The following is a 27,816-nucleotide window of genomic DNA, read 5'->3' as shown; positions in this document are numbered from 1 at the left end:
TGCAGATTCCCACATTGTTGCTGCAGCTTGTATTTGCAACATGCAACAGTGAGCTTGGATGGCACCGGTAAGCCAGCGACCAATCAGGACGAATGTTTCTGACTCACACAAAACCACAGTGCTGATTGGGACGGGGATGCTCACTGGAGGAGTGAAAGGGTGAGATACAGGTAGTCTTTTTTTTTTTTTTTTTTTTTTTTTTTTAAATGATTGGTCTAAAACAATGGAAATTCTGGTCCACAAAGGTTAAAGTCCCAGTCTGGCACAGTTTAAATAAATATCTCCTCCTGGTTACAGAGGTTATGTATATCTCAAGCTGCCGGTCTCACAGAGCACACAGTAAGACCGAGTGGACCTTAAGTCTTGAAGATAGTTCTACTGGCTCCAGTTTAATGACTTTAAATATTTTTTTATTTTTTTATCTCACAATTGATTAATTAATATTAAAAGATCTCTTCTTTGTCCTCTCTCTCTCTCCAAGCCTAGAAAGTCAGTCTGTTTTCTGTTTTGTTTTCCAAAAGCACTTAATAAAAATAAATACAACAAGCTATTAGTATTAACAGTCGTGTGTTATTCAGTAACCAGTACAGTAGAAGATTCTTCTGGCCCCCGGCTTCAAGTCAAAGCCAGGTGGGACTTGATTGCTGTAACACTGAGAGGCTTTTCACAGTTTCCGACAGAACTCAGAGCAGCTGTCTGTCCTTTCAGTCCAAACTCGATCTGTCTGAGTGCTCGATCGCTCAAATTCTCCCGTCCTCAGATACTGTACGACAATTGCTCTCCAAAACACTACCTCACCCTTCCCCTGTTGTCTTCTTCTGTGCTTTTACCAGCATGATAAAGTATCAAGTCAAGTCCTGGTGGCCAAAGACACCACATACAAGAGAGCCACTGTCTTGAATGCTACAGGGTGCCGATGGAGGAAATATTCAGGACGAGTTTCTTCTTTTTCAGTAGCACATGTTCCCATGTGAGTGAACAGAGGAACTGGGAGCCAGCCAGAGCGTGAGCTCGATGACGGCAACAACTGACAACAACCATTGTATATTATTTACATATTTATATAAAAACAAAGTGTTTTTTTTTTTTTTTTTTTTAAAAAACGTGTTGCATGTTCCACTGTACTGTACAACAAAAACAAACAAACACTAAAAGGAGATGCAAGTTGTACAGTAATCCCTGTTTTTTACTCTTGTTCATTCAGAAAACCTCTTTCACCACTGTCTTTTCACATTGGACTGACGGGTCAACAAGATGACTATGTGCCAGAGTCACTTGACTTGACTTTTGTTGAGAGTGACACTACGGAAGGCTTGGGAGGGACATCGGGCTTCAGATATTTGATGCCTGTTCGAGGCAGTGAACCGTAGGAGCTTATTCCAGGCTGCCGTGACAGAGATATGCCCTGTGCTGTCATTTGTATGGAGTCCACCCTCTGGGGTGCAGGCGGAGGAGTCTCCACACGGTTGAAGCTGTGATGTCTTGCCAAATGAGAGGAGTTGGATGAGTTGGTGTTGTGTTTCTTTAGGGCGGAGGACCCGCAAGCAGCAGACGCCGACCCTTTCCGGAGCCCGTACACTGAGGAGTGAACCTCCAGTCGTTTTCCCATCTGCGGGACAGCAGGAGGGACGGTGAGAGACGCTTCCCGTTGGGGAACACGAGGAGGAAGCACCGCATCTGAATCCCCCATGTTGAGGTTGTGACATGGGCTCTTCACTGTCTTGTACTCCAGGGTGGCGCCCTGGTCGTCCATGACACCATGGCTCATGCTCAAATCGCTGTGATGGGGCTGCTCGACGTACTCATGCTGGTAGGACTGATGCTGCTGCAAATGAGGTTGAAGCTGATGCTGATGCTGCGGCAGGGGTAAGACGACCACGCTGGGGATGTGTCCCGGTGAGGCCCTGAGGGGAAGGTCTGTCGAGATAACAGGGGAACCCATGGGTGGCATGTCCTTGGTGCAGGCATTGATGAGGTTCTGATTTCTTTCCCACTCTCGACTTCCCCGGCTCGGCTTCCGACGTGGTTGCATTGGGGTGGATTCAGGCGTTGGGAGGGCAGCGAGGTCCAGGTGGTGCTGGTCTGCTTTTATCAACATCTTACCATTTGGTGTCAGTCTCCCATTGTGCATCAGCGGCGTGAGGATTGCCTCGGGGCGGCCATCTTTGGCCTGTGTCTCAAACAGGCCGGTCAGCTTGGTCACACTGTTCATGGATCCGCGTCGAGAGTGAAGGTGGTGGCTGTCCTTTTCCTTCCGGCCCGTCAGGTCTATGTCCCGGCGCCGGTGGTCACACACGCAGTAAACAATGATGCCGGAGAAGATGGCGCCCATGGCAAATGCCAGGATGACAGCGATAGCCAGCAGGGTCACGGGAACCAGCTGGTCGCGACCCTTCTGGTAACTCTCGCGGATCACACCTGTGGAGAGATGAAGAGATGACATTGAGACTGGCAGAGTGAAAGGAAAGATGACACCAATGCCGTAGGCTGTTTTGAAGGAACTTGTTTCTAAGAAAAGCTGTTAGAATAAAGGTGCGTATTATTAGACCAACCAAATGAGAAAAAAAAACAATACTCAATTACAATAATTAAAAGATATATTCAGGGCAAAAAGATTAGAGGTTTAAAGAAAATCATGAAAAACATGCAAATGCAGAAGGATTTATCCCATCTTGAGGAACATCTATTCACAACAGACACAAATGGGAGTGTGAAGTAGCAACATTCAATATTTCCCAAAAATCCAATCTTAGACTGAATATGTGTTGTGAATAGGTGATTATGATTCACATTTTAAACCCCAGATAAAACCTTCTGCTGAAATGAGCAAAGATGTGAGCACAGATAAAGGAGCCTGAAATACCCGAACCCTTTCTTCTCGTCGATGCAAATGGGAGACTTTTCATAAAGCTTGGATCCAATCTCATGAATCGCAGAGAATACATTAAAAAGCCACTGATTAGGCGCTAAATCCAATGAGCTGTGTCATCAGTGTCTTATGGAAGCGCCATTTTCAAAGACTGACAGAGACGCCATACGATAGGGCCAAATAAAAGATAATTCAATAAAAGCGGCTATGAAGTAGTTTAACGGCGGCAGAGTGGGAGCAGCAGGTTGTGTGTAATAAAACGGGGTCAACAGTAATCTGCGTGCACAAAGCCGGGTGTGCACGCGTGCACGTCCCACACACACTCCTCGATGATAGACTCCAGTCTGTAGATGAATGTAGACATCTAATGCAGAGCACTGGTCCATGGGTTGAACATACCGGTCCACAGTGGAGAGATTTATAATGTGTTCACACATGACCTGTGACTAACGCAGATCAGTTACAGCAGACAGAGGATTAGGCAGGTGGGCTCTATCATGTTAAAAATGCTCCCATAGCTCATTTCAATAGTATGACTCAGATGCGCGGTGGACGGGGCCAATTGTCTCATATCACGGTGTCTATATTCCTCACAGTCCAGTACTCACATGTGAAATATTCTTTTAAAAACCCTGTGCACACAACTTGTCTCCAAAGGACGTAATAAATACCTGACAACCTCAGGAAAAAAAAAAAAAAAAAAAAGGAAGGCTGGATGACATATTGAAGGAATTTAAGCAGGTATCCATATTTATGAATTCCTAGGATTTTATGATCCATTATTCCATCCAGCATGCTTATAGTGAATGCTTGGTCCTCAGTGAGCTGAAGGTAGGTGATATCACTGATATACCAGCTCTCTAAAACCAGACAGCTTTTTACCTAAAGACAAAAAAAATATGATCTTGATTTGACTTTTAAGCCGCACAGTGGTTCGTGGCAAGAACGTCCTCAGTTTGAGTCTGGCTCAGCTTGGAGACCTTTCTGAAGTGTGGATGTTGTTCCTCTGTTGTCGATGTCTGTGTTTGTCCTTTTGATGGGCTGGCGACCTGTCCAGGATGTACCCTGCCTTCACTCATATAGCCGGGCTCGGCTCCTGTGTCCCATTACCCTACCCTTGGATCAACAGCAGCATGGACACGGAGATCAAATTTTTGCCTTCAAACAAACATAATGGAAAAGTCGATTGGATGCTGTGGACAAGTCACCCAGGGCCAACACAGAAAGACAGAAAATCATAGACCTTTCGACCATAAAGGAAAAATCATTGCATTGTGGGAGGAAGCTTATGTAACATCAGAACAATAACACACGAACAGGGAGAAGATGCAAACTCCACACAGTTTGATGACTCCGACACTGAAATCATTGTGCAGTCTGTCCATTCAGCTTTTCAACTGCTTTAACCAACTCAGGGTCATATTGTGTTGGTTGTAGTCAATCCCAGCTTACTCTTGGTGAAAGCCAAGGACCCCTGGACCGGTCACCAGTGAGTGAGAGGGCAAACCAGACAGACAACTACACACTCCTTATTAGGAGTCACCAATTAATTTCAACCGTAGAAAAAAAAAAAACATGAACAAAGATACACTCGCTGTTAGGCGAGGAGTGATACTTCATACATCATCATGTAACATCATATGGAAATAACATTTATTTGAGCTTTAAACATGATTTTTGTTAGTACAGGGAAATCCAAAAGTCACATTCTTCTTTGTTATTTGTATTTATATAATCATGACACTTTGCTCTGGGACTTTTTCGGAAGACGACGCCACATAACAAAGTGTTAGTTGCAATAACTCTCTAAAATCCTGAAGGGGCCGGGTAATCATGTTTGGCTTTTCAGCTCGGCTGTGTCACCGTGGATGTACTTGGAGGATTTTTTTTCTTTCTGTGACTCCTCAGCAAGACATAACATAGACAGAGAGGCTGCTCCGTAATCTGTTCACATGGAACTGAAATCCAGACTCTCTTAAACTAACATCCATAATCCTCACTCGCTGCAGTCATACTTCATTAGTCCAACAACATGACTTAAAACCCATTTTCCTAGTTAAAATAAAGCACTGAGCTGTGCATAAGTGTCTGCATGGACTTTAAAGCTCAACCTGGATATATATATATATAAAAAAAAAAAAAAGACCAGCCACATTTACTGTGATCATTCCTCATTCATTGTAAAAACAAAACCTCCCTCTCTCCCTCTGGAGCAGAGTGCTGATGACATGCAGCTCAGCCATAGCTCATTTGGAGTTAAACAAAAGGTTTAAAAACTTCACTTTTGGCCGGAATCATTTCTTATCAGGGAGGTGCCCAGCTGTGTAGACCGTGTGAGAAGTGACTAGTCTTATCTGCAGCAAGGCGCTGGGGTTTGACAAGTGTTGCGCCGCTGACTCGTGTGACCAAACGGCCTGCCTGTCTGACGAAACATCTGCTTCCCATCTTGTACTGTAACATCTAAGAGCGAGAGAGATACTTTTCTTCACTGCTATCTTTCACTCTGTTGACTTTCCTCTGTCCTCACTCAGATCCCCCCCCCAGTTTTCTGCTACTTCTCCACTTTACAGAAACTATGAATCATTTGTGTGACTTTCTTCTTGTTTCAGAGTGTTTTCTTTCACACTCTTCAGCTTCCATATGGTAAGTGTTCCATTCAGCGGAAACTGGGAAGCCTGTAATTACAACCCTGTGGTCTTTGTGACTTATCATCCTCTGGCAGAAACGACAAGTGCAGACTGGGAGCTGCTGGGTTAAATGTTTCTGTGAACAAAGTCGAGACAGATGGAGGCAGAACTGAGCTTTACCTGAGGTGGGCAGTTGTGGAAAGCTCCAGAAGCTACACATTTAGGAAAATGAAAGTGCAAGCATAAACAAATACTTTAAATCATAAATATCTCCGGCCGTCTTTGTCTATGGTACTTACACGCCGGAAGAGCAAGTCACATTTGTTCAGAATTTTCATGACAGTCAATTTCTTTCAGTGAAAGGTTAACTTTTTTTTCGGCCAGGCATTTCACTTTCACATTGAATAACAAAGCTGCGGGGCAGTGGAGCCAAACTGCTGTCCATTCTGGTGGAGAGGTGGACTGTGGAGCTGGATCTTTGTCTTCTATTGCAGGTGTGGGAGCTGAGGTTAAAGCTCTATTTAACCTGCACTGCATGACTCCTTGTGATTTAAAAAAAAAATCCCTTCACTCCTTTTTAATTTTTCTTCCCCCTCCATCCATCACTCATGTCTCTCTCTCTCTCTCTCTCTCTCTCTCTCTCTCTCTCTCACACACACACACACACACACACACACACACACACACACACACACACACACACACACACACACACACACACTTCCAGAAGTACTTAGCCCAAGGACTTGGGTACATTACAAAAGGAGGAGAAAGAGGGAACTTTGAAGACTTCCATCTTTCATGTGAGGAATTGTTTCTCATCCTGACATCAAAGTGAAGGAGAGTTGCCACAGAGGACACCGGAGCTGTCTCAGATGAATCACAGGACTTCGGGGTTTCGTATCAAGGTGGCTATGTCACTCACTCCTCGATGGCTGTTTGTGATCCTGGTGAAACTTTTGTAAAACTTCCACCGCGTGACCTTGAGAAGTATCAAAGTGCAGCGAAAACCCACAGATTTTCTGCTTTAGTCGCGTCTTGTGGAGGTTCTGACTATACAGTGACTTATAATCTTCTGGTTTCAACTCTTGCCTCGCCCCCAGAATGTATCGCGAGGCATCCTGCAGTTCAACACTTCTCAGCGCTTGAATTGATTTGAATTTCACACTGCCTCGGGCCTCAACATTCAGATATTAAACACATATCTCAGATACTCAGATATTTCTTGCTGTCAAAACAGGCCGGGTCGGCAACATCCACTTGTAAATCACAACCATTGTAATCTGCTGTGACTGGAACTTGTGAATGCTCTCTCTCTATCTGCCTGACACACATAGACACTCTTACACTCTTTTAATCTCTTCAGAGGCACCAGCTGACTTAAGCCCACAGAGCTTGTCTTTGTGTTGGTGTTGGGAAAACTTCAAAGGCAGTTAAACATCACAGAGGGGTGAGGGAAAGGGCCCCAACCTTTGACTGCAGGCCGTTACTCAAAGACATTGTCGGCAGAAAGATAGGAATCGTAGTCAGTTTTAACTGCGTGCACTGAGGTGTCACTTGTTGAAAGACGGTGGACCTTGACGACTACAGAACGGAGCGGGGAAAAAGACGAGGAGGGGGAAAAGCTGAAAATGTCTATTGGCTGATGTTTGCATTGCCTCTCACTGTAGTGAGAGAGTTAGAAACCGCTTAATGTTGGGGCTTTGCTTGTTGTCAGCTTGTGAGGACACTGCTGTTTAGATGGTGACAGCAATTCATTAAATTCTATTTAATCCCCCGTTAGGATATTATCCCATTAAGTCTTGGGTATGTTTGTGTTGAAGAGGCCCTTGCATTAATGGTGTTATTCAATATTAAAGCATTCATCAGACAATCCCGAGTCAGTGCAGTGTATACTGATGATCCAGTTAAGATATAATTAACCCCCTAATTATATCATTCTGCACCTCAGGTATTAACACTGATGCACTAACCTAGCTAACTCCCTGCACACAAACGGCAGTGTTTAATAGTCACAATAGGAAATCAACCTAAATTAAACATCCCTGGGAACATTTTTCAGCAGTTGTTTGATACCGTAAATTGACGCCTCGTTGTTTGCCTTACTGCGTGATAGATTACTTCTAATACACTGCTCAGCATGAATAACGCACCTTAAAACCGTTGAATCGGTTCTGTCTGAATTTCAGTACCCTCACAAGTTGAACAAAGATCCTTTCTAACAGCATAGTTTTACTACAGCTATTAAAGAACAAATCACACCTCATACTTTTTTTTTCTGAGGAAAAAGCATGTGCTGTTTTTCTTTCAATAGTTGTGACTCCTGTTAATTAGCATTCGAGCTTGATGAATCGCGGTTATGCAGATGGTGACCTGCTGAAGTGTATTTCACCACAATGTGAAAATTCCAAGCCTCTGACTTGACTAAAGTGCTGTGGTGTGTGTGCTGATACTCATTGTAATTCCAATGTAGGCATTGGTGATTGTTCAGTAATATTTCAGTACACAACAAACACCGTGAAGTGCTGCCCGTGAACAAAGACTGGGCTTGTATCTACTCGATGAGCAGCTCACTCATGGACATGGTGAACGTGGCAGCTTAAATTCAGTTCAAAGTCAAATAATGACAGCTGAATGTGGGTTAGACAAGCGTCAGAAGCACAAAAGGATGAGCTGCCGTGATATGAGATTCAGTCTCACATGGCCGAAAGACAAAGCGGAGCTTTGTGTGAGCCTGCGACGGTGAGGGGTCTTACTGAAAAGCATAACCAAAACACAAAAATGGAAAAGTAAGCAGTAAATGCATGTCGAAAACAAAAGCGGTTAGAAGAAACAATAAGCTAATCAGTGGAGGAAATTATGGCTTATGACTTGACGTCAGTCAGGGAAGTGCGTAATGCCGGGAAAACATCCAGTCCACTGTTTCTATTATGATTCACAATGAGCTGCGAATAATTCAGCTACCTCACAATGGCCCATTACAAACATGGGCCACAAAGAAACCCGAGACCAAAATGCTGCACTTGATAGAAGAATGAGGGTGTTAAAATGACAGGATGATGAGTTATAGTATCATATAAAGAAAAATATATAGTTTCTTCTCTGAACTGCATTTGTCTCGGTGCCTTAAAGGCCCACTCCACCAACTTTTGACCTAAAGCCTATCATCCTGTTTTATAGGATTAAACCAAATCCTATCATTCAACTGCAAGGAGACATGAAACGAGGAACATTAAATTTCCCAATGCGCTCTCAGCCTCGCAGACTTCTTACAAAGTTCACCAGTCAAACGCATTGTTTGACGATGAGCAGAGTTCAAGGTAAACTAATCCCGGGTCTCTATTACCTTTAATCTTGTGAGTTTACCTCCCGAGAAGGGGCAATTGAAAGAAGAGTTGTCTCCATAATAATCAGACAACCAGGAAATCCCTCCTCTCTTTGTTTCCCACACTAGTGGCGAGTGAAATGTCGCTGTAATTTGTGAGCGTTTCATAGTGGTTTGTTTTACATGTTGTCATTTTGGCTCCATTTTCAAAGCGGATATGTGAGGAACTCAAACTTCTAAGTTATTGTTTTTTTTAAACCTTTTTTTTTTTTTTTGAACAGTTTAATTAAACAGGACAGAATGGTAACCACAGCATGCTCAAACGCATTAAAGTTTGAAGGCAGAATCTGACTGCTGACGAAACAAAATCAAATGATTGTCTCTCCAAACACTTGACATGTTTGACAGTTTGCCCCTGCTGTAACTACAGGTAACATTAACGACTGACATGGCATCCACCAGTAACGATGGGGAAATGTTCCTTCAACCTTTCCCCGGAAATCGAGATGAAGGAAAATTTGCAGACTTTGACATGAAGAAAAAAAGAAAAAAGAAAAAAGAAAAGCTGCATCCCTGTCTGAACAGGGTCAGACTCTCCTTCTCTCATTCCCGCCTCACATTGGCACATAGGTGTCAGAGAGCTGCCTGCAGCTGAAAATAACCCTTGCAGAGCAGCTGTCAGTTGACAGTTGGTATTACTGTGAAATCCTGGCACGGAGCAAAATCATACCTCCAAAGAAATGTAGTAGTTCTTGTGTAATGGAAAATCAATTCCACCAAAACGTAGTGCTGATTTTAGAAACAAAAAACTAAAAACAACAACAATTTTTTAAAAAAACCACTTTGTTCCTTAGTATATAATTAAGCTCAAGCTTGTAATGATCAAAATGAAAACCCTTCATCTTCTTCCTCAGTGGCGAAATGGATCTTGTAAACATTGACTTAGTAAATCTGCTGTGGTGTGACATGAGTAAACAAAGAATTGCATTTTCAGAAACACATTTCCAAATGTATTGTGGTAACAAATGTTTTGATTATGAGAAAAAGACGCTTCTTTTTCCATTAAAACCTCATCAGTGCACATAGGTACATATTTTAATGTCTTCCTGCTCCAACAAACATGATTTTAATGTGAGTACCATCGATGAAGCTGTGCAGAAAGTCTGATAACAAACCATTCAATAATCAGGTCTGTTGAAATGTTGAAAACTATGGCAGGACTGTGACCCTCCAATACCCGGAGTGCCCACCTCTCTACTACGAGCTGCCTGTTTATTAGGCACAACAACAATAAAAGTTAATATTTCCAATAGTACAATAAAGCTTTGAAGAGGTTGAAAGGTTCCTGTCTAGTTGAAACTGTTTCAGAAATCTCAATTCACCTGTTGTTATTAATAACGCAAATACATGATGTCTCAGCTTTGGGTGCCGAACATAACCCAAAGCTTGAACGTAACCTTCAAGATGAAAACTACGCCATGCTTTTGTTGCTATGCTCAAATAAGGTAGGAGGACATCTAATATTTTTAGAGACAATTTGGCAATTTGCTAGTTAATTAACATGATCATGTTGATTAATGCAATCTAAGAAGCATCAAATTTCCTCCAGAATAAATCTGCTGCAGCGCCTTAATGATATATGATTGTAATTTCAAGGAAATCAGGACAAGAATCAGAATCACTTTATTAATCTCTTGGGGAAATTTGACATAGCTCAACATAGAATGAAACGGATAGTTTAAGTAAAGTTGAATAAGAAATATTAATTTAACTGCCCATATAACCAAAGTTAAGCTCGGCAGTGATGGAGCGGCAGAGCAGAGTGAGCTTAACAAGCAACACAACACACACTATTTACAAGGAGGAGTTGTAGAGTCTTATTGCCACAGGAATGAAGGATCTCCAGAGGCGCTCTGTTGTGCACTTTGGTGGAATGAGTCCGTTGCTCATTTTGCATATGGAGGTTGTACTAGAGATTCTGTCGACATTCACCCGTTTTCATTAACTTAGCTGAAGGAGCTGAATGATTCCCTCTGTTAGATAGATAAACAAGAAATACGGATAATGTTGTTGAGTGTCAGAATTGGGGCCCACTCCGAAAACACATGACATAAAGGTATTGAGAAAAAAGTCATTCGCAATGCTGATCTCCAGTATCTCACCAAATTTTATATCCTGTGTTGTGATTCTCTTTTTTCCCATCTTGTCTAAGTGTTTCAGATAGTGTCTCTACCTGCTATCGCTTTATCTTTTTCTTATAACCTTCACTGCTCCATTATTGTCTTGTTCTGTTTAATAAATCTTTATCATGTGTGCCTCTATCCCCTCATTTCCCACACCTCCCTCTCTGTTGTCTCTCACCATCTCACCATCTCTCTATCTTTCCACCTCTCCCCTCTTGTTCTACTCTGGATAGCTTCTGTAATGAACCCATAAATTGGAGCAACACAGCGGTGGCTACAGGTCGGGGTTTAGGGGGGAGGTGGGATGTAGGGGGGATGTGGGTGGGGGGTGTTGAGTGAACAGAGCTGAGCCTGACAGAATAAGGGGGAGACAGGTAGAACAGAGGAGAGAGAGAAAAGGGAGAGGGGGGGAGGAGGATTCATTCCTGCAGACAGGGAAGAGATATGACTCCTGTTGGAGAAGAGACAGACTACAAGGGGGAGACAGAGGAAGAGGAGGGTGCTGAGATGGACGAGAAAAAGAGAAGGGGGAGGGGCACCGGGGGAAACGATGCGCCATAAATTGGTTGAGGAATTCATTTGCACGAGGTAAGGTATAGCCTTGGAACATGCCATCCCAGTCAGATGAGCGGTCCTGTGGAAGGGAGACTGATCACAATGGCAGCAGATGGTGGAGAGTCGCGGGGCTGGTGCGTTTTGGGGGCAGATGGGAGGAGGGAGGAAGGGCTCGGGGAGGCAGGGTGAGCAAGAGGGGAAGAGGTATGTGTGGTAGTATGACAGAAGTAGGTGAAAATATAACAGAGACAGATGAGGCCTGGACAGACAGACGGAACGGAGGGCTCAAATGTACTGTGAAACACAAGCGGCCACCTGGCTACTGCGAGGGCCCCCACTGGAACGCCACACCACGATGATGCCGGGTGCTAAATATCATCAGTGTGCGAATGCTCCATCACTTTGCTGCATTTCTAATTACTACTGGTGGTGATGGGCTAATACATATTGGCAGCACTGTAATATTCATAAGCAGATAAGCTTCTACAGTGTCTCGACTGCAAATGAAAAAGTTAGGCAGTAATTGTAATTTCTTTTAAATCATGAGCAAGCTTTCAAACAGATTCGGATATGAGCTCATACATTTTTCACTCAAACATTAACTTCAGATTGATAGTATAGCAAAATGTCTATCTCCTATTTCTTCAGTAAAACGGTATGCATGAATTTATCAGGGTGCCATTAAAATGCAATTAAAAGAACTTATTTACTTGCTTTCTGCCTGTGATCATTCCTTATATATATATATTCTTTTTTTCCATTTTTGCTTTCACTCCAGCAGTTTGCAAAGTTTTCACAGTACAGTTGACACCTGAAGCCAGTAATACTGAGGGCGACAGGAAGGAAGAGGAGGCAGGATGGGTGGAGCGGGAAATGAGTACTGTTGACTGTGGTGCTCAATTTGCCATGCTGAAAAAGCATTAAGCTGTATGAAGGCAAAACTGTGCTTAATACCATCAAAGCAATCAACACAGGAAAAAAAAAAAGCCAATTTATAAATAGCAAATCAAAAGGGGGGAAAAAATTACATAGTCTGAGACCAAGCCATGCAAAATATCACAAGAGCCGCTCGCAAGAAACCACGGAAATCAAGAAAATCAAAGCAATCTCATCAGAGCTGACTTACAGAGAAAAGTAAAAAGAAAAGACCGTAGAGCTGAAATTTCAACCGATAAATAGTGAAACAAGCTGCAAAAGTGTCTCATAAAAATGATAATAATAACAATAATGATCTTACAGGGAGAAAAAAACCCAACAAAAATAAAAACAGCAGGAAGCATTTTGAAATGTGAAACCTCGTTGCAGTTACCTGAGCGTGGAAAAACCCACATTTACCCCTTTAAACGTGGAAAAATTGTTCTGAAAAACATATTAATACTGTCAGGCAGATTTTGGCTTTTGCCTATGTTTGATTCTCATCATCCCCCTGCATTTATCATGCGGCTAAAGTAGCGGTACACCTGCTCAGGTAAAAGCAACGAGGGGAGCGACAGCATGTTGTGACGCTGGCTGTAGGCATGCTGTCTGAAGTCTCTGCCACCATTGTGCCTGGATCTACCCACGGGTACTGCACTGCTTCCAGCTGACACGCTGCAGTCACTGCTGCGCCTCTGTTTATTCCCGAGATGGGCGATGCTGACAGGTGTTATTGTGGAGCCCTAACCCTAACCCTAACCCTAACCCTAACCCTAACCCTAACCCAACATATCAGTCTGACTTCTCACCATGTGAGTCTTCAAAGACCATAATCATAAGAATGAAAAACGTGTATTCTGTTTGTTCCTTCCGAGGTCACAACTGTATTTATACTTATATTTTTGTCTTTTTAAAACATAACCTTGAGTGACAAGACCTTTTATTTATCTGTTTCACTGTCTTCTACCTTCCCATCTGTGAATAATTTACAAACGATTTAATCCTGTCTGCCTTTAAAAGAAGCTTTTATCTGCAACAAACTCCTGTATGTCCACAGAAAGTATCTGGCTTGCTGCTCATCATGATAATTTTAATCCATATACCTTCAAGGCCGGGTGATACTGCCTCTAATTGTATGGATGCATACTGAATGGAGCTGGTACATGTTGCATGTTTCGATGGGATCTGTTATAGGTCTGTCTCTTTTATTACAGGACATAACATGGATAGGCAGCAACCTTTTTCTCCTCCCCCTCCCTGATGTGCTTTGTCCCTCCCGTCCCCTCCTTTTCTCTCCTTCCCTCTTCGTCTCATTTATAAAAACGAGTCGTCCTTGAGGCGCTACAGCATTAGGCAGGTTGTTAACACATGAGAAAAGGGCGTTCAATGTCATGTCACTGTGTCGCAAAGCATGACAGAGTCGGGTAACCGGGCCATCTTCTTCGGGAAATAAATACATCGCCATCTTCCTTTTTCAGTGTGTAATGGTGTGGATATTACATCTCCTGTGGGACATTACAGTCCATGGGTAATAAATCCATCCGCCGTAGTCTGTGTACGAATGACTGTGAGTGTGTATGTGTATTAATGAGAACCGAATGGGTACACGCCTGCTTATGTGTGTGTTGCACGGTTGTGTTTGTGCAGGTTTCTTTGTGCGGTTGGGGGTTGGGGGGGCTCGTGCACAGTGTGAAGCAATTTGTCCCCTAGAGAGAAGGCAATCCACTATCTCTACATTGTGTCAGCTGGAAGCAGCCAGGGCAGCCGTAAATCTCAATTACCAGAACCCCCCCCCATCCCTCCCTTCCCCCTCTCTTGCCACAGGTGACAATGGACCCAATTGACTGTTAGCTGTTGCGTTCCAAGGCTTACCATTGGCTTCGGGCTGAGTCTGAGAGGGCACAGCCAGGTAGGGCTCCTCCCCTTTGTCTGAACTCATGGGGACCTCCTTCCGCCCCAGGGGGCCCTCGGCAGCCTCGGGGAGGGCAGAGGTGGGAAGTGAGAGGGTGTGGTGATGGTGGTGGTGATGCTGGCCTGCCGGACACAACACAGGTTAATGAACTGACTCCAGGTCGACAGGGACAGGCTATAGTGCAGTCAGGCACCGGTCAGCAGGGGTGTGCATATTCCCATAACTATGGATTGTCTCCTTTGAAGTACACACACACACACACACACACACACACACACACACACACACACACACACACACACACACACACACACACACACACACACACACACAAGAGGACAGCTGCCTGGCTGGGTGAGGCAACAAAGTGTTTCTCCTCTGTGACCATGGGCAACTCATTAGTAATTGTGTCTGAGTGTGTTTCTCAGGATCGCCGTGTGTTCCTTTTTTTTTTCTGTCATTCTCTGCGTTTCTCTGTTGCTCTCGCTCTTTCCCCTTGCGTTCTGTCTGACATGTCAAAGCTCTGCTGGGCCTGTCAGAGCAGAGCAGAGAACCATTGTATTTCTCCACATTCACCATAGGGTGCCTACCTTTGATATGAAGGACAAGAGACAAACTTTCTTTCCAGCGTTCCTGTCAGCCTGTAACTTTTTTCCTCAGCTGCGAAGTGCTTCGATCTTTGTTCATGTTCCTCCTGTTACCTTTCTCGATCTTCAAATTGAACTTTTCAATCAGTTCTCAAACAACCCTGAATTCATTCAGTTGTATGTGGGTACTTTTTCCTTTTAAATGACAGTTTGGCACAGAGGCGAAACAAAAAGTTGCTAGGGGAAAAAAAGGGATAATGATACGACAAAGCCTTTCATGATGTCTGGTTTTCCTAATCTATTCATCTCATGTGACATTTACAGAAAATAATTTTGTTTTGCAATGTTTGCCACAGAAGTTCAACTTATTAATGTTATCTTGGGAAATTCAACTTTTTCTGACATTTTACTGAATGAAATAATACAGCTCCTAATTGATAAACACATAATAAGTGTTCCTCTTTGGGAATGAATTCATTTAAAGTACAACTGCAACAAAAGCTATTACATTTGTTGACGTGAGATCATAACGTCCTACCTCCTCTCTGTCTATATGTGCACTTTGTGCAAATGATCTGTTTTCCTGTATCTGCTTGTCGCATTTGTCTCTTTTTCATTCTTGGACTGAATTCGTGCATAAGGCTTTGTCTGTCTGTTTATTTTTGAACCATGCAAATCACATTAACATCCCACATGCTAACATTTGAGGCACCCGACACAGTTTTGCAAAATCCATATATTGTGTTTCATAGAATGTATTTAAGCCACTTGTTTGGGGAAAAACATCTTTTCTAGATGAAGGCTGACAACACTTTTATCAGCAGCCTCTTGTGGAGCTCAACCCCCAGTTAACATTTTGAAGTGCTCTCTCCACGGCGGAGGTGACAGCAGAGTGTGTGTGTGTGTGTGTGTGTGTGTGTGTGTGTGTGTGTGTGTGTGTGTGTGTGTGTGTGTGTGTGTGTGTGTGTGTGTGTGTGTGTGTGTGTGTGTGTGTGTGTGTGTGTGTGCGCGCGCTTGTTTGGGGATGTGCGAGTTCCTTTTCAATATGGGTTTATGCCTGTGTTTGAGGATGGGGAAGCGTTTCAGAGAGCTAATGCTGGTGCGGCTGGTAGACGACGCACAACAGACACACACCAACACCACCCAGAGCCTCCGCCTCCCCCTCTGTGAGGCATGGCAATCATTAAAATGATTTATTTAACTATTGGCCCAAGGCTGAGAGATTAGTGTGACAGGCCTATTTTATAATTCATTCCCCCACCGCCAGGGGAAGTGCAATTCAGGCAGATGACACACATAGAGAAAGCTTGGAGCCTCAGAGCTCCTCCATGGATCGGGGTGGGGGGGTGGGGGGGCTGGCTCTAAACTGCCGATGGATGTGCCTTTCTCTCATTCTACAGATTAAAAGAGTGGCTTGAATGTCTAGTCTGGAGAAGGAAAGAGGAGAATGGAGTGGGGGCATTTATTTATCTCCAAATCCATATCAACCACCAACAGATACAGTAGATGGAGGGGCTGAGTCTTTGAGGGGGTGTGGTGGGAGGCTGTATACTGGGTGCTGCCGGTGTGTGCGTAGCTGAAAACACACAACCACGCCTGTGGGAGCATATTCAGCACTATAGGGGTGCAGAGAAAACACAGATGCTTTTTCCATGACCCTGGATCTCCAGAAAGGAGAGAGAATCACAATGGGGGTACAGCCACAGGGGGGAGAGAGCGAGAGAGAGCTGGGCTTTCTGGAACGACTTCAAAATATCTATTCTTGTCATTCTGTATGGATCTCACTGTTTTGATCTGGCAGCTGCGAGGTGTGTATGTGTGTGTGTGTGTGTCTATGAGAGAGAGAGAGAGAGAGAGAGAGAGGAGAGAGAGAGAGAGAGAGAGAGAGAGAGAGAGAGAGAGAGAGAGAGAGAGAGAGAGAGAGAGAGAGAGAGAGAGAGAGAGAAGAGAGAGAGAGAGAGAGAGAGAGAGAGAGAGAGAGAGAGAGAGAGAGAGAGAGAGAGAGAGAGAGAGAGAGAGAGAGAGAGAGAGAGAGAGAGAGAGAGAGAGAGAGAGAGAGAGATGCTAGAGCTCTCACCAATTAAAATAAACTCAGGTCTGTGTGACTGTAGGTGTCACTGCTATAAGACTGACTTTGCTATTAATCATACCTATTTACCATTTTTTAAATGATTTGAGTGAGGGAAAATGGTATCAATCAGATAGCACAGAAGTGTGATTGTGGAATTGCGCTGTGTGATTGGAAGAGTAAACATATCTGTGGTGATGAAGGCAGCAGTTAAATCTGTGCCTGCATGTTTACATTAGATCTTTGGAATTAGGCATCTTTGACTGTGCAAAGAGTCTGTGCGGCTGGCAGAAGTGCGTTTGCTAACTCTAAACATGCTGGTTACATCTCTCTCTCTCTCTCTCTCTCTCTCTCTCTCTCTCTCTCTCTCTCTTTCTGTCGACACATGTCCCGTTTAATTTGCACACAGAGGCATTTCTTCACCATCAGGGCCTTAAACCACGAACTACCAGATCCATCCAATTAGTGAAGCAAAGGTCATGGCTAATCGATGCTCTTGTACTGGGGATACAGGGATTGGGGCAGTGGGAACAAGGACAGACAGAGGGTCTAAAAGGACTAATACAATCAAAATCAGCATTAAAGATTTCTAATTCTTATTTCTAACTCTAAAACGTTGATGCTGAACACCAAAGGGGCTGAATGGGGAGGAATACTAAGGGCAGCGAAAGTGACCGACCGTGCTTTAATGTTTCATTACCTTCGTAACTGGAAGGGATGTCTATCAAAAAAAGAAGAAGCAAAATCAATTCAGTTAAAACCTCGAGTCATTAATAACCCGTCTTTACACGTGTGGGAGGAGATTTCATTTCCTTGAGAGGGGATGATTGACTGACTAGATGAAGAGGTGTGGCTGAAGTTTAAAAGTCAAGGGGAGATGAAATGCAGTTTCTATCTTTTATTAGATTGCCCGTGTGGTAGGGGCAAGATACTTACCATTCAGCGCCACAAATGTGTCTGGAAAAAAGAAATAAGGAGAAACTTGTTATTGCTTCCAGTAAAGGGAGCTTATGCTTTAACATGATCAAAGGCCATGACTATTCAACTAATGCCAAATTGACTAACTGCTCGATATTCTTTTAACTTCTAATCAGAGGTGATCTGTATGACCTCTGAGCTAATGAAAGTCCAACACTGTTAGTTCCCTTCACTAAACATACTGAAGAATCTTAAAGGGAGATACACTGGCCGCTTTTACGCTCAGTAAACAATCAGAATTGAGATGAAACGGACCACGATGAATGATTCAATGTCAAATTGTTTTGAAGGTTCTTTTGCAAACTGAGCAGCCCAGTCTAGTATCAACAGGGTATCACATTTGACGTATCCAAACACTGTGTGCATATAAAAAGATCAAATATACAGTCTCAATGTGTGTTGTTCCCTCTGCTGTGGAGTGAAAAAGAGACCTTTCAAGATTTCTAGAGCCTGACTTGGTTGAGAGCCCTGTCTTGTTTTGTGTTGAACCCTAAGACTGCGCCCAAGTCCAATCCCTTCCCTGTGTGTCGCTCAATGTTTGCCTTGTGTTTTCAAAGCGATTTGCAAGAAGGAACTCGGTGTTTGCCCAATGGGCCACAACACCCTATTGACCAGGGGACGAGAGAAAGCAGGGAAAGGACAGAAGAGGAGGAGAGCCGAAAGGGACAGATGGATGGAAGAGGCTGAAAGAGAGGATTGTGATGGTGGAACAGACGGAGGGAGAAAAAGGTGACAGCAGCGAAGCAGGAAACGGAGGGCTGAGCGAAAAGGGGGACACAGTTAACATGGGTGAGAGTGATGACGATGGTGGTCGTGGTGGTGGTGGGACTTGGGTTGGCGGTGGGGGGTACAGAATAGAAGAGGAAAGATAAGAGCGAAGAAGGCCTGCTTACTTTGGCAGTCTCCCAGGCCATCTGTGTTGCCATGCTCCACGTCCTGCTCAAAAGCTGATCTGCGGGAACAGAGACATCATGGTCAGCAGAGGAAAACGGGCCAGGACACGCAGGCGCTCCACACCTAACAAAGTAATGAAGCTATAAGAAGGCTACGGCAAAAACATCAACGAACGCAGCATATCCTATACGGGCACACAGGGCAAGCAGCAGAAGGCCCTGTGCTGGACGAAAATCAAAGAACACCTAGCAGGTGCCCTGGAGGCCTAAAATCAGTGGTTATGAAGGAGGCAGGCAGGCTAGTAAATCCAAAGCTGGCACAGGACCTGCTGACTGCTGATAAAAATAGATTTATAATTTATTTGGCTGCAAAGAAACAACAAGCATATGTTCTATACATTCAGAATGGAGCAAAGCACTGTGTATGATTATTCTTCAGATTCAATTGACACTTTTGTGTCTTTAAGGAAAATGTGAAGCTTATTAGAAGTATTTACCATGACTGTTTAGCATATCTTGTTTGTTTGTTTGTTTGTTGATCAAGGTCAGACTTTAGAAAGTTGCTGCTGGAAGCCACAATTTCTTTATATAAAATAGTTAATGGTCATGTATATGCTTTGTAGAGAGATGAGACCAGTGAAATGTTATCATTTCAGAGGTGCAGGTAGTCAGATGAGATGAAACAGTGCCAGACAAGTTATATCCTGCCATTCCAGTATTTGTGCCATGTTTACCTGTTACTACGTTTGGCTTAGATTTTTATCATCAACTCAAAACAGTCAAAAAATGGTGTTTAAAAGTTGTTGTTTTTTGTTTTCCTGCAAACTTCACTGTGGATCGTTATTCTTCCTCCTTTTACGCATTTTCTGACATCTTCTTGCAGATCTTAGCGTCTAGTTAAAAATCACATGGGCCAGGACCAAAGCAGCGCGGGGTAACCATGCTTGAGGGCCATCATATGACCGAGGGGGTGAGAGTTTTAGGGAGATGTTGTTTTCTGATGCAATCTGCACCGAGACCTGTTTTCTCCCTGAAAGACCAGTAAGCAGTAAGGAGATCTGTGAAACAGAGCGGACCAACTGTCAACCAGGATCACAGTCACGCATGACAGCTTTTCACAGTCCTCCTCATCTCTACTGCCCCCCCACTACTCCTCCTCCTGCCTGTCCACCCGCGTCTCATCTTCCTCACCCTCCACTGGTCACAATTATAGCATGAAGAAGGATGATTTTCCAAAACAGCACTGCCCACCCTTTGTTCCTTGATCAGAGTCAAACATTTGAACCTGACAGGAACAGCAGACTTCAGGAAGGTAATTCAACTGGATTTTTGTTGTGCAGCTCTCAAGGCCAAACAATGCTTTGTGTACATGCTGGGGCTGATTGAAAAATATCCGGCATTCATTTACATTTACACCCCCCCACCCCACCCCACCTCCCCACCCCCCGTTTGACAGCGCCTTAATTGGAACGGAGATGGTGAATTTTCCCCTCTTGATAACCAATTCCCCTTCAAAATCAAGCACAAAAACAGCCTCACAACAACAAAAGCTGCATCCGCTTTTCATATCTGGGGGTTCAGTTAATCGGCTTATCTGATTTGCTTATCTACACAGTCATAATCGCAATGCAGACGCAGAGTTGCACAATTGAACCTGTCTAAGCATGAATACAGTTCAAGAACTCCTGACATCCACTGGATTTTCCTCAGACAAACTCACTTCGGTCCGCCATGCCGTGAAATAATGTTTGGCTCCTTTGACAACACCAACACCCTCTCAACCTCCTGGTAGTGGTTTCCAATAAAGGTTGATAATAACATTACAGACTGAGGTGAGATTGTTCCGATAGGAATATTATAAGGTTGAAATCCCATTGGACTGGAGATGAATTAACAATGAGCAGTCACACTACAGATTCAATGTCTTGACATATGACAGTGAATGAAACACACTGTGAACCCTCAGCCGAAGTGTCCATGTCCTGCAGTGGCTGCATTTTAGCAACAGAAGTGCAGTCTGTTCGAATGTGACACTCCAGACGGTTCAGCTCAGGGTTAAGATCCCACTGCACCCATGTGATGCATATTTAAATGAACTACAATCTGCACAGTACATAACTGGGGCTACTTTTCTATCATCTTTGCCTCATATGTGATTATCATAGGAGATGTGCTGGTTGCACAGACAGCTCTTGGCTGGTGAAATACAGGTCAAGCATAATGCCATTAATAAATTATGTCAAACAAGAATGGGAAAAGAGGGACTTAATACACTGTACATATAGTCGAGGTTTTCTCAATGTCGCCCATTCATTCTGTTGAATGGTTTGGATTTTAAAAGGAGCAGGCGGCTCACCAGGTGACCAGCCAGCCTGTGGGCACATTTTCTTTCAGAGAAAGGTCGTGCTTGGTGTTTCAGAGATTATTAAATAATCATCTAGTGTTAACATGCTGAACAGACATGTTGATCATGAGCAAAAACCCAACAGTGTATGTTATTTAGAAAAGACCCTCATCCAGAATCATATGCAATAACATGCATAAACAGGGGGGCGACCAAAGACCATACTGCAGGAGAGCAGAGTGCAAGCTGTTTTTAGTCAGTAGGTATAAGAGGCATTACTCCACATGGGAAAGCTGGCATGCTCGCATCAGAGCCAGATGGAAGAAGAAAGAAGGGGTGGCTTGCAAGAGAGAAACAACATGTCAGAGGAGAGAGAGAAAAGAAGGATGGATAAAAATAGATAGATAGTGATAGACATACGCAGGTAAGAAAATAGAAATGTGGTGATGTAGATACAAGAAAAAAACAAAAGGATGGTGCATTTTCAATGTGATGACGATAACAGAAAGGAAAGACAGATGTTAGAGAAAAAAGACATGCTTATATGAGCAAACCTTTTGGGAAAAAAAAGTCCCTTCCCTCACTCCAGCCCCTCTCCTGTCCAGTCTGGCAAATGTTTTGAGTAGCTCGCCACAGACCAGCAGATCCTGCCAGACCTAATCCCCTCCCTCGCTCACTTAGAAATATTGTACAGTAAAGAAGCGAGGTCATCTGCCCTCTTAATGCCTCTGTGTCGGCTCTTGCTCCAAAGTGGAAACTCAATCAGAACAGTCCACCGCTTCGGCTTTGCAGAATAATAATAGGATGGGCAAGCGGTTGTGTTTTTGCAGCGCAGTTTTTGTGTGAGCATGTGGGTGCATGTGCCTTTTGGTGCATTTGGCACGTCAGACCAATCATTTTGCAGTAGGGCGATCAAATTCATTCATCATCAAATGTCCAGTGGCGCACTGGTCGTTTTGTTATGACTTCATCTGTAAAATGTTTTTTCCCACCACAAAACTCCATATGCTGTTTGTTCAGAAAGCATAATCGGGTTCTGTGTCATAACTACAGCCACAAATTATAGTTACCGCGACCGTCAAGCTTTCCCCAACAGAGCATACCCAACCCCAAGCCTGGGGCAAACAGCGCTTTCCTTCCATTCATCCTTCCAATAGCCCGTTTGGCTGAAGGAAATTGCGCTATCACACGGTAAACTTGCAAAGATCATAGGTATGACAAATTGAGAGACAAAGCTATGGTTATAGGTATACATTAGAAATAGTGAATATTTAACAGGGTTCAAACGAGCATTTTTACAACAAAATGTTATACACAAGTCTAAACACTGTCTTGGGCAGTGGTGGGCTACAGGTTAGACAGGCAAGCTTGTGTTTGGTTCACAGGTTGACATCCTACTACTGACTGTGGAGCACTGAGCAAGGCGGCTTCCAAAGCACTGCAGTGCTGCAAGACCTTTATTCCTATTATGTGTAGTTAAGGTGAAACACAAATAAAATGGGTTAAATGCAGACACAATTTTTCCACAGGAAGATCATTTAAGTATGATTTCTTTCTGTCTATATTACCAGTGTGCACAACGGAATTTTATGGGAAGTTAAGTTTTTATTTTATTCATTCCCATGCTCCTGGATATAATGTTCAACTTTTCAGAAGACAACATTCTGATACTTTCAGAACAATTTTACAAGAACTGGAGGCCCAGAAAAGTTTCAGCTATTTCTAACTTGTGAATGTACTTTACTTACTTGATGTTTCCAACCACCTGTCTGCAGGCTCCCTCTGATACCCAACCACAGTACGGGTCTCTGGAGGCTATACAGGACCTGCAGGACATTATACCCACTGTTATGCTGTGCACTGTTTTGCTCCCCCAGAGGGGATCCAAAATACAAGAGAAGGAAGGACAGAGGATAGCAACTAACTTACTTCTTGCACCGCCCGTGTCTTTCACAGCGAGAGAGCGGCACTTTAACGACACAGGAGGTGAAAGCGACCCACAGAGCATGACCCCTGCTGTCTATCTGCATACCGATGATGCGTTTGTCTTCCACGCCATCTATGCTGCACCTACAGGAAACAGAGGAAAGGGTAACGTTATGTCTCTTTTTCATGTTATAATTTACACCCAGGTCTAGCGAAAAACTTGCTCTGAAAGATGAGATTTCACAGCCCATTTAAAGGAAAAGGCAAGATCAAGATCTGGCAGAAAGACGAACTGTGCGGTTGGGGTGAACAGAGATAATGCTGGACTTGAGAACATGGGGTCAAGAGCAGAGTGGGAGATAAAGAGAGATAAAGAAAGGGGTGATACAGATACAACAGATAAACAGACAGATGGACACAGTGAGCAGTCAGCAATAACGCAGCACTTAACTGTAAAATCCACTAACACTACCTCAAACCCCTCCGCCCTCCACACCCACCGTCATTCCTCCATCCCTGCTCGTCGTCATTGTCTCTCCGGCCCCCACAGGAGCACAACTCTAATCCCTTTGGGGCGTGCCAAGCATCTTTCTATCCCTTCTCTCCCTCCATTCCTCTCTTCATCCCGCCATCCAGCTCCTGGGACATAATCTCCCCTCTGCCGTGCTCTGGTCCTGCATTAGCGCTCTCAATTAGGGCTTAGAGTCCATCTACACTGGGTAATGCATGACAGTCAAGCCCGTGCTGATCCAGCCAGCCAAGCAGGGATGCAGGCGGGCAAAGTCACTTACTGTATGCGAGTAAAGCCAGATGGCCAGCAGCCGATGAAGGCTTGGCCTCAGCCAGAGAGACACACAAGAGGAGAAAAGGGACGCGAAGAAGGAGAAACAGTGCAGGGAGAGGACAGGAGTGAAGGCCTGCTCTTCATCCCCTACATACGGCTCGTCACATGGACACAGCATGTTGGACAACAAACAGCGGTAACCTTGAAAGCCCTCCCATCAAGTCCTGACTGTCCTCACTTCTTCTCCTGGGCTGTCTAACCCAATAATGTTGTCTGTACTCTGCTTCTTCCAATTTCTCCACGCTGGTCCTGCCACTGTTCTCTTTCTTTCTTTCTTGAATTTGTGCTGCCTTTTGTTCCCCCTCATCCATTACTTCTCAGATAAATATTTGTTTTGGCAGGATCAGTCTGTGGCTGATTTTTCCTTATTCACTTACACTCCAAATCCACAACAATTCTCAACCAAAACGTCTGTATTAGGATAAAGAACATACACGCACGCACGCACGCACGCACGCACACATCAATGCATACCCCACTAGAAGTGTAATGTATTAGTGAAAGATCCCAGGCTGGCTCTGAAGACAAACACAGGCCTCGGTGTGTGTGTGTGTGTGTTTCCTTTAATCAGCTAACATTCTGGAGGAGCTGGGCTCCGCTGTGGTCGGGGGAACCACAGTACTACGTTATCCAGAGCCTCAGGGTCCGTGTCTTTAATTTAGTAGCTGTGGTTGGGCAGAGTGTAACCTGATAAAACTCTTTTAAATGATAGAGTAGCCATCTGGTTGGCTGACTTCACTATATGGCTTGGGTCAGGGGAGCTGACTGGTAGTGATGGAGCTGGTGGGTTGGTGGGTTGGCAGGGTCGATAAATGTGGAAACATGCAAAATGAAACACATTTTCTCTCAGTAAGACACACACACACACACACACACACACACACACACACACACACACACACACACACACACACACACACACACACCCACACACACACACACACAGATGCATGCATCAACTGGCCTTTCTTTGGTTTGTAGCAACTGTATCCATGTGCTTCTCTATTTCCATCCATCTCTCATACACACACACACACACACACACACACATGCACACATACTGTACAAGCAGAGTCACGTACTTGTCAGGGTTGTAGACGTTGAGCTCCTCCAGGAAAAGACTGTCATTTAGGAACCCACTGTTCATTTTAGCCAAGAATTTTAGGATTATGCCTTTCTCTGACCCCAGGAACACAACTGTTTGATTCTTATGGGGACCCGCTTCACTGTCCACCACAATGCGTGTCAGACGATATCTGGAAAGAAAAAAGAAATCATTCAGTTTCTGACCAGGGGAAAAAAAACATGTTTGATGGTGATGAACAGATGGTGATAAAAATCACTAGCACAACTGCAATGTGAATGCTCTGAACTCTATCCAAGTGCAACACTTTTCCACTGCATCGTATTCAGAGAGAGATTAGATTTGCCCCAAAAAAAACTAAGACGTCAAGAAAAGAAAAAAATATCGACTAAATTAGGTAGATGTAATTTCCAAGATAATTATGTGAGTCAATCAATCAATTATTGCTCCTTCCGTCAGATGAACGTCAGATGTCTAAAAGGGTATAAGAAACAGCAGGGGGACCCCTATTAATCTCATTAATTGATTGCGACATCATTAGAGATTTACAGATTGCCACAGGGCCTGTCAGCTACTTCCTAAAAGAAAAATACCACAGAAAAGTTGCTCAGGCAGTAACAAGTGATGTGTTTTTTTCCCTCACTAACTGACAGCTGTTTAACTCAGCACTAGTTGGCTGTACATGAAACTCCAAATAGATTGAGGTTAGCAAATTAGACACCTGCCAGTCACAGAGTTTCAAGTTTGGTGCCCTACTGTGCTGGTGGGCGTCACACCAGAAATTGACTTAGATCAAATAAAAAGAAGTGGTTCTAAGAAATACCTCTTGAGGCTGTTTGTGATTTAAGCTGGTATTCTCAGCATCTTTCTTTTCAGGACCAATGCACAGTTGATATTATCACTAAGGGTAGCTCCTGGCACATCAGAGAGTGTTATGCAAATCTTTGCTTTCATGATTTCATGATTTTTTTTTTTCCTTTTTTTAATTGAAGGAGATGGGATTTAAAGATTAAAGATGAAAGCATATTCAAAAATCTCGAAATTTCAACTTTTCCCCTCATTAATGTTTACTGAATGTTCCCAGTATGAAAGCAGGGGAAGAGAAGTACACAGTCTAAAATAAAATTTCTCAAGAGGCAATGACCAAAAATTTTACCCTTTGAGAGCTTGGCATTCATACCGAGAGCCTGTTGAAAATCCGGGGGAAAAAACAAGGACACAGCCTCTTATTCTCTTCACCATTCCCATTTTCTTTGAATGCGTGCTAAAATGCTGTGTGACACTTTTTTTATTTTTTTATTCAATAAACATTAACAACAATCTGAAGGTCTGATGTGGTTTCCACCTTTTCAGTCGTAGCGCGAGCTGCCGAGGACCGTGTCAATGGGATCGGATCCCTGCGAAATAATACAATCTCGAGGAATGAGGCATTCACGGTCTTTTCTATTCGGGGTAATAAATATCACAAAAGGGGGGGGGGGGGGGGGGTTCTACGGAGTGTTTCCCCCCTTCTGTGTGATCCATTATGTCCTGCCAGCTGAGGCCTGTGCCACTGCACAGAAACTCTCCAGCCTTTTCAAATCAGAAGAAAAAAAACAACCTCTTGTTGGGTATTGGGGTGTCCTCTCTGGGGTGCGGCAAGGATCAAACCCAATTACTGATTTCATTTCCAATTGACTTCAGTGTGAGAATACTATTCCACACTGTAACTGACTGGTATAAAAGGCCTCACTCCTCCTCTCCACAGGCTTTCACATTGCTTTTTGAGTTTTTACAGTAAAACTTGCAACCTACTGCCTTTGACTCGCACGCCACACACTGTGACAAGGTTTTCAAATCAAATCCAATACTGTAGCTGATAACGTGAGGATAGAAACACTGTGTCATTCATAATGTAGTCATATGATACAGTACTAATGAATACAGAGACCTATGGGGAGAACCGCAATGAAAGCTCGTCATGTTCAAAGGCAGAAAAACTACAGTATGTAGGTCAGACCTCAGCAAAGGAGCAGCAAGATGTGATACCATGCAAATAACTTAAAAACCTATGAAGAATTCTTTATGCAGCTGATCTTTAAAGTCATGTTACCACCACTGAGGCTTGTCAAGGCTCTGGCAGGCTGTCCTAACCTTAAATCCTGAGCAGCTGCAATCCAGAACCGAGTCCAAATTATAAAGTCAACTTTTTCTTTTACTCGCAACCAAATGCTCTGTCAGCGAGTTCTGCCACGCTGAAGGGACGGTGGTGCGCTGTCATATTCCCCCAGAGGCTGGTGGTAAACGCTTGTGTGAAGTGTAAGTGAAAGCCACACAGACCTTTATGATCAAACAGCATCAGCCGCTGCGCTTTGACTTATGGGAAATGGGCTCAAACGCAGAATCTCAAGAGAAAAGCCAATCAGAGAAGTCCAGTGTCCTCTCTTTGAAATATCCTCGAATAACTTGAACAAGCGACAGGTTGTCTTCATGTTTTTAGTAATAGCTTCTTTTTTTTTTCCCTGTGTTTGCCTTTCTAAAACAAACACATTTCTGCATAAAGATCACTGGCAACTCAAATTGTTTCCTCCGTCTTCGTCACATCTCCACGCCGCCACTCAGGGAGAACGTTAGTAGTACAGTTGGAGACCGGTGTTTCTTTTGCTATAACAGAAATAGGTCAGCCGCTGGTTTGTGATGTGGTATTACTGTCTTTTAATGAGCCCC

General features: G+C 43.8%; 1 protein-coding gene across 4 annotated transcripts in view; it reads right to left on the bottom strand.

Moving 5' to 3' along the window:
- Positions 1-210: 210 nt before the first annotated feature.
- sema6a (sema domain, transmembrane domain (TM), and cytoplasmic domain, (semaphorin) 6A) overlaps positions 211-27,816 on the bottom strand; it is a 105,607-nt gene continuing 78,001 nt past the window's right edge. For 2 of the 4 annotated variants that reach the window (XM_080468272.1, XM_080468273.1), the window contains exons 13-18: positions 25,109-25,282; positions 23,186-23,326; positions 23,005-23,082; positions 18,913-18,971; positions 17,978-17,998; positions 211-2,418 (exon numbers count right to left, since the gene is read on the bottom strand). In XM_080468272.1, the coding sequence (XP_080324398.1) occupies positions 1,259-2,418; positions 17,978-17,998; positions 18,913-18,971; positions 23,005-23,082; positions 23,186-23,326; positions 25,109-25,282 (1,633 nt within the window). In that variant the 3' untranslated portion in view covers positions 211-1,258. Of the gene's footprint in view, positions 2,419-14,346; positions 14,509-17,741; positions 17,763-17,977; positions 17,999-18,912; positions 18,972-23,004; positions 23,083-23,185; positions 23,327-25,108; positions 25,283-27,816 lie in introns of all 4 variants that reach the window. The other 2 variants (XM_080468270.1, XM_080468271.1) reach the window with 2 other exon arrangements.

Source organism: Lipophrys pholis, assembly GCF_963383615.2.
Source record: "Lipophrys pholis genome assembly, chromosome: 7".
Classification (NCBI taxonomy): Eukaryota; Metazoa; Chordata; class Actinopteri; order Blenniiformes; family Blenniidae; genus Lipophrys; species Lipophrys pholis.
The sequence above is the reverse complement of the archived record's forward strand: the minus strand, read 5'-3'. Positions and strand labels throughout refer to the sequence as shown.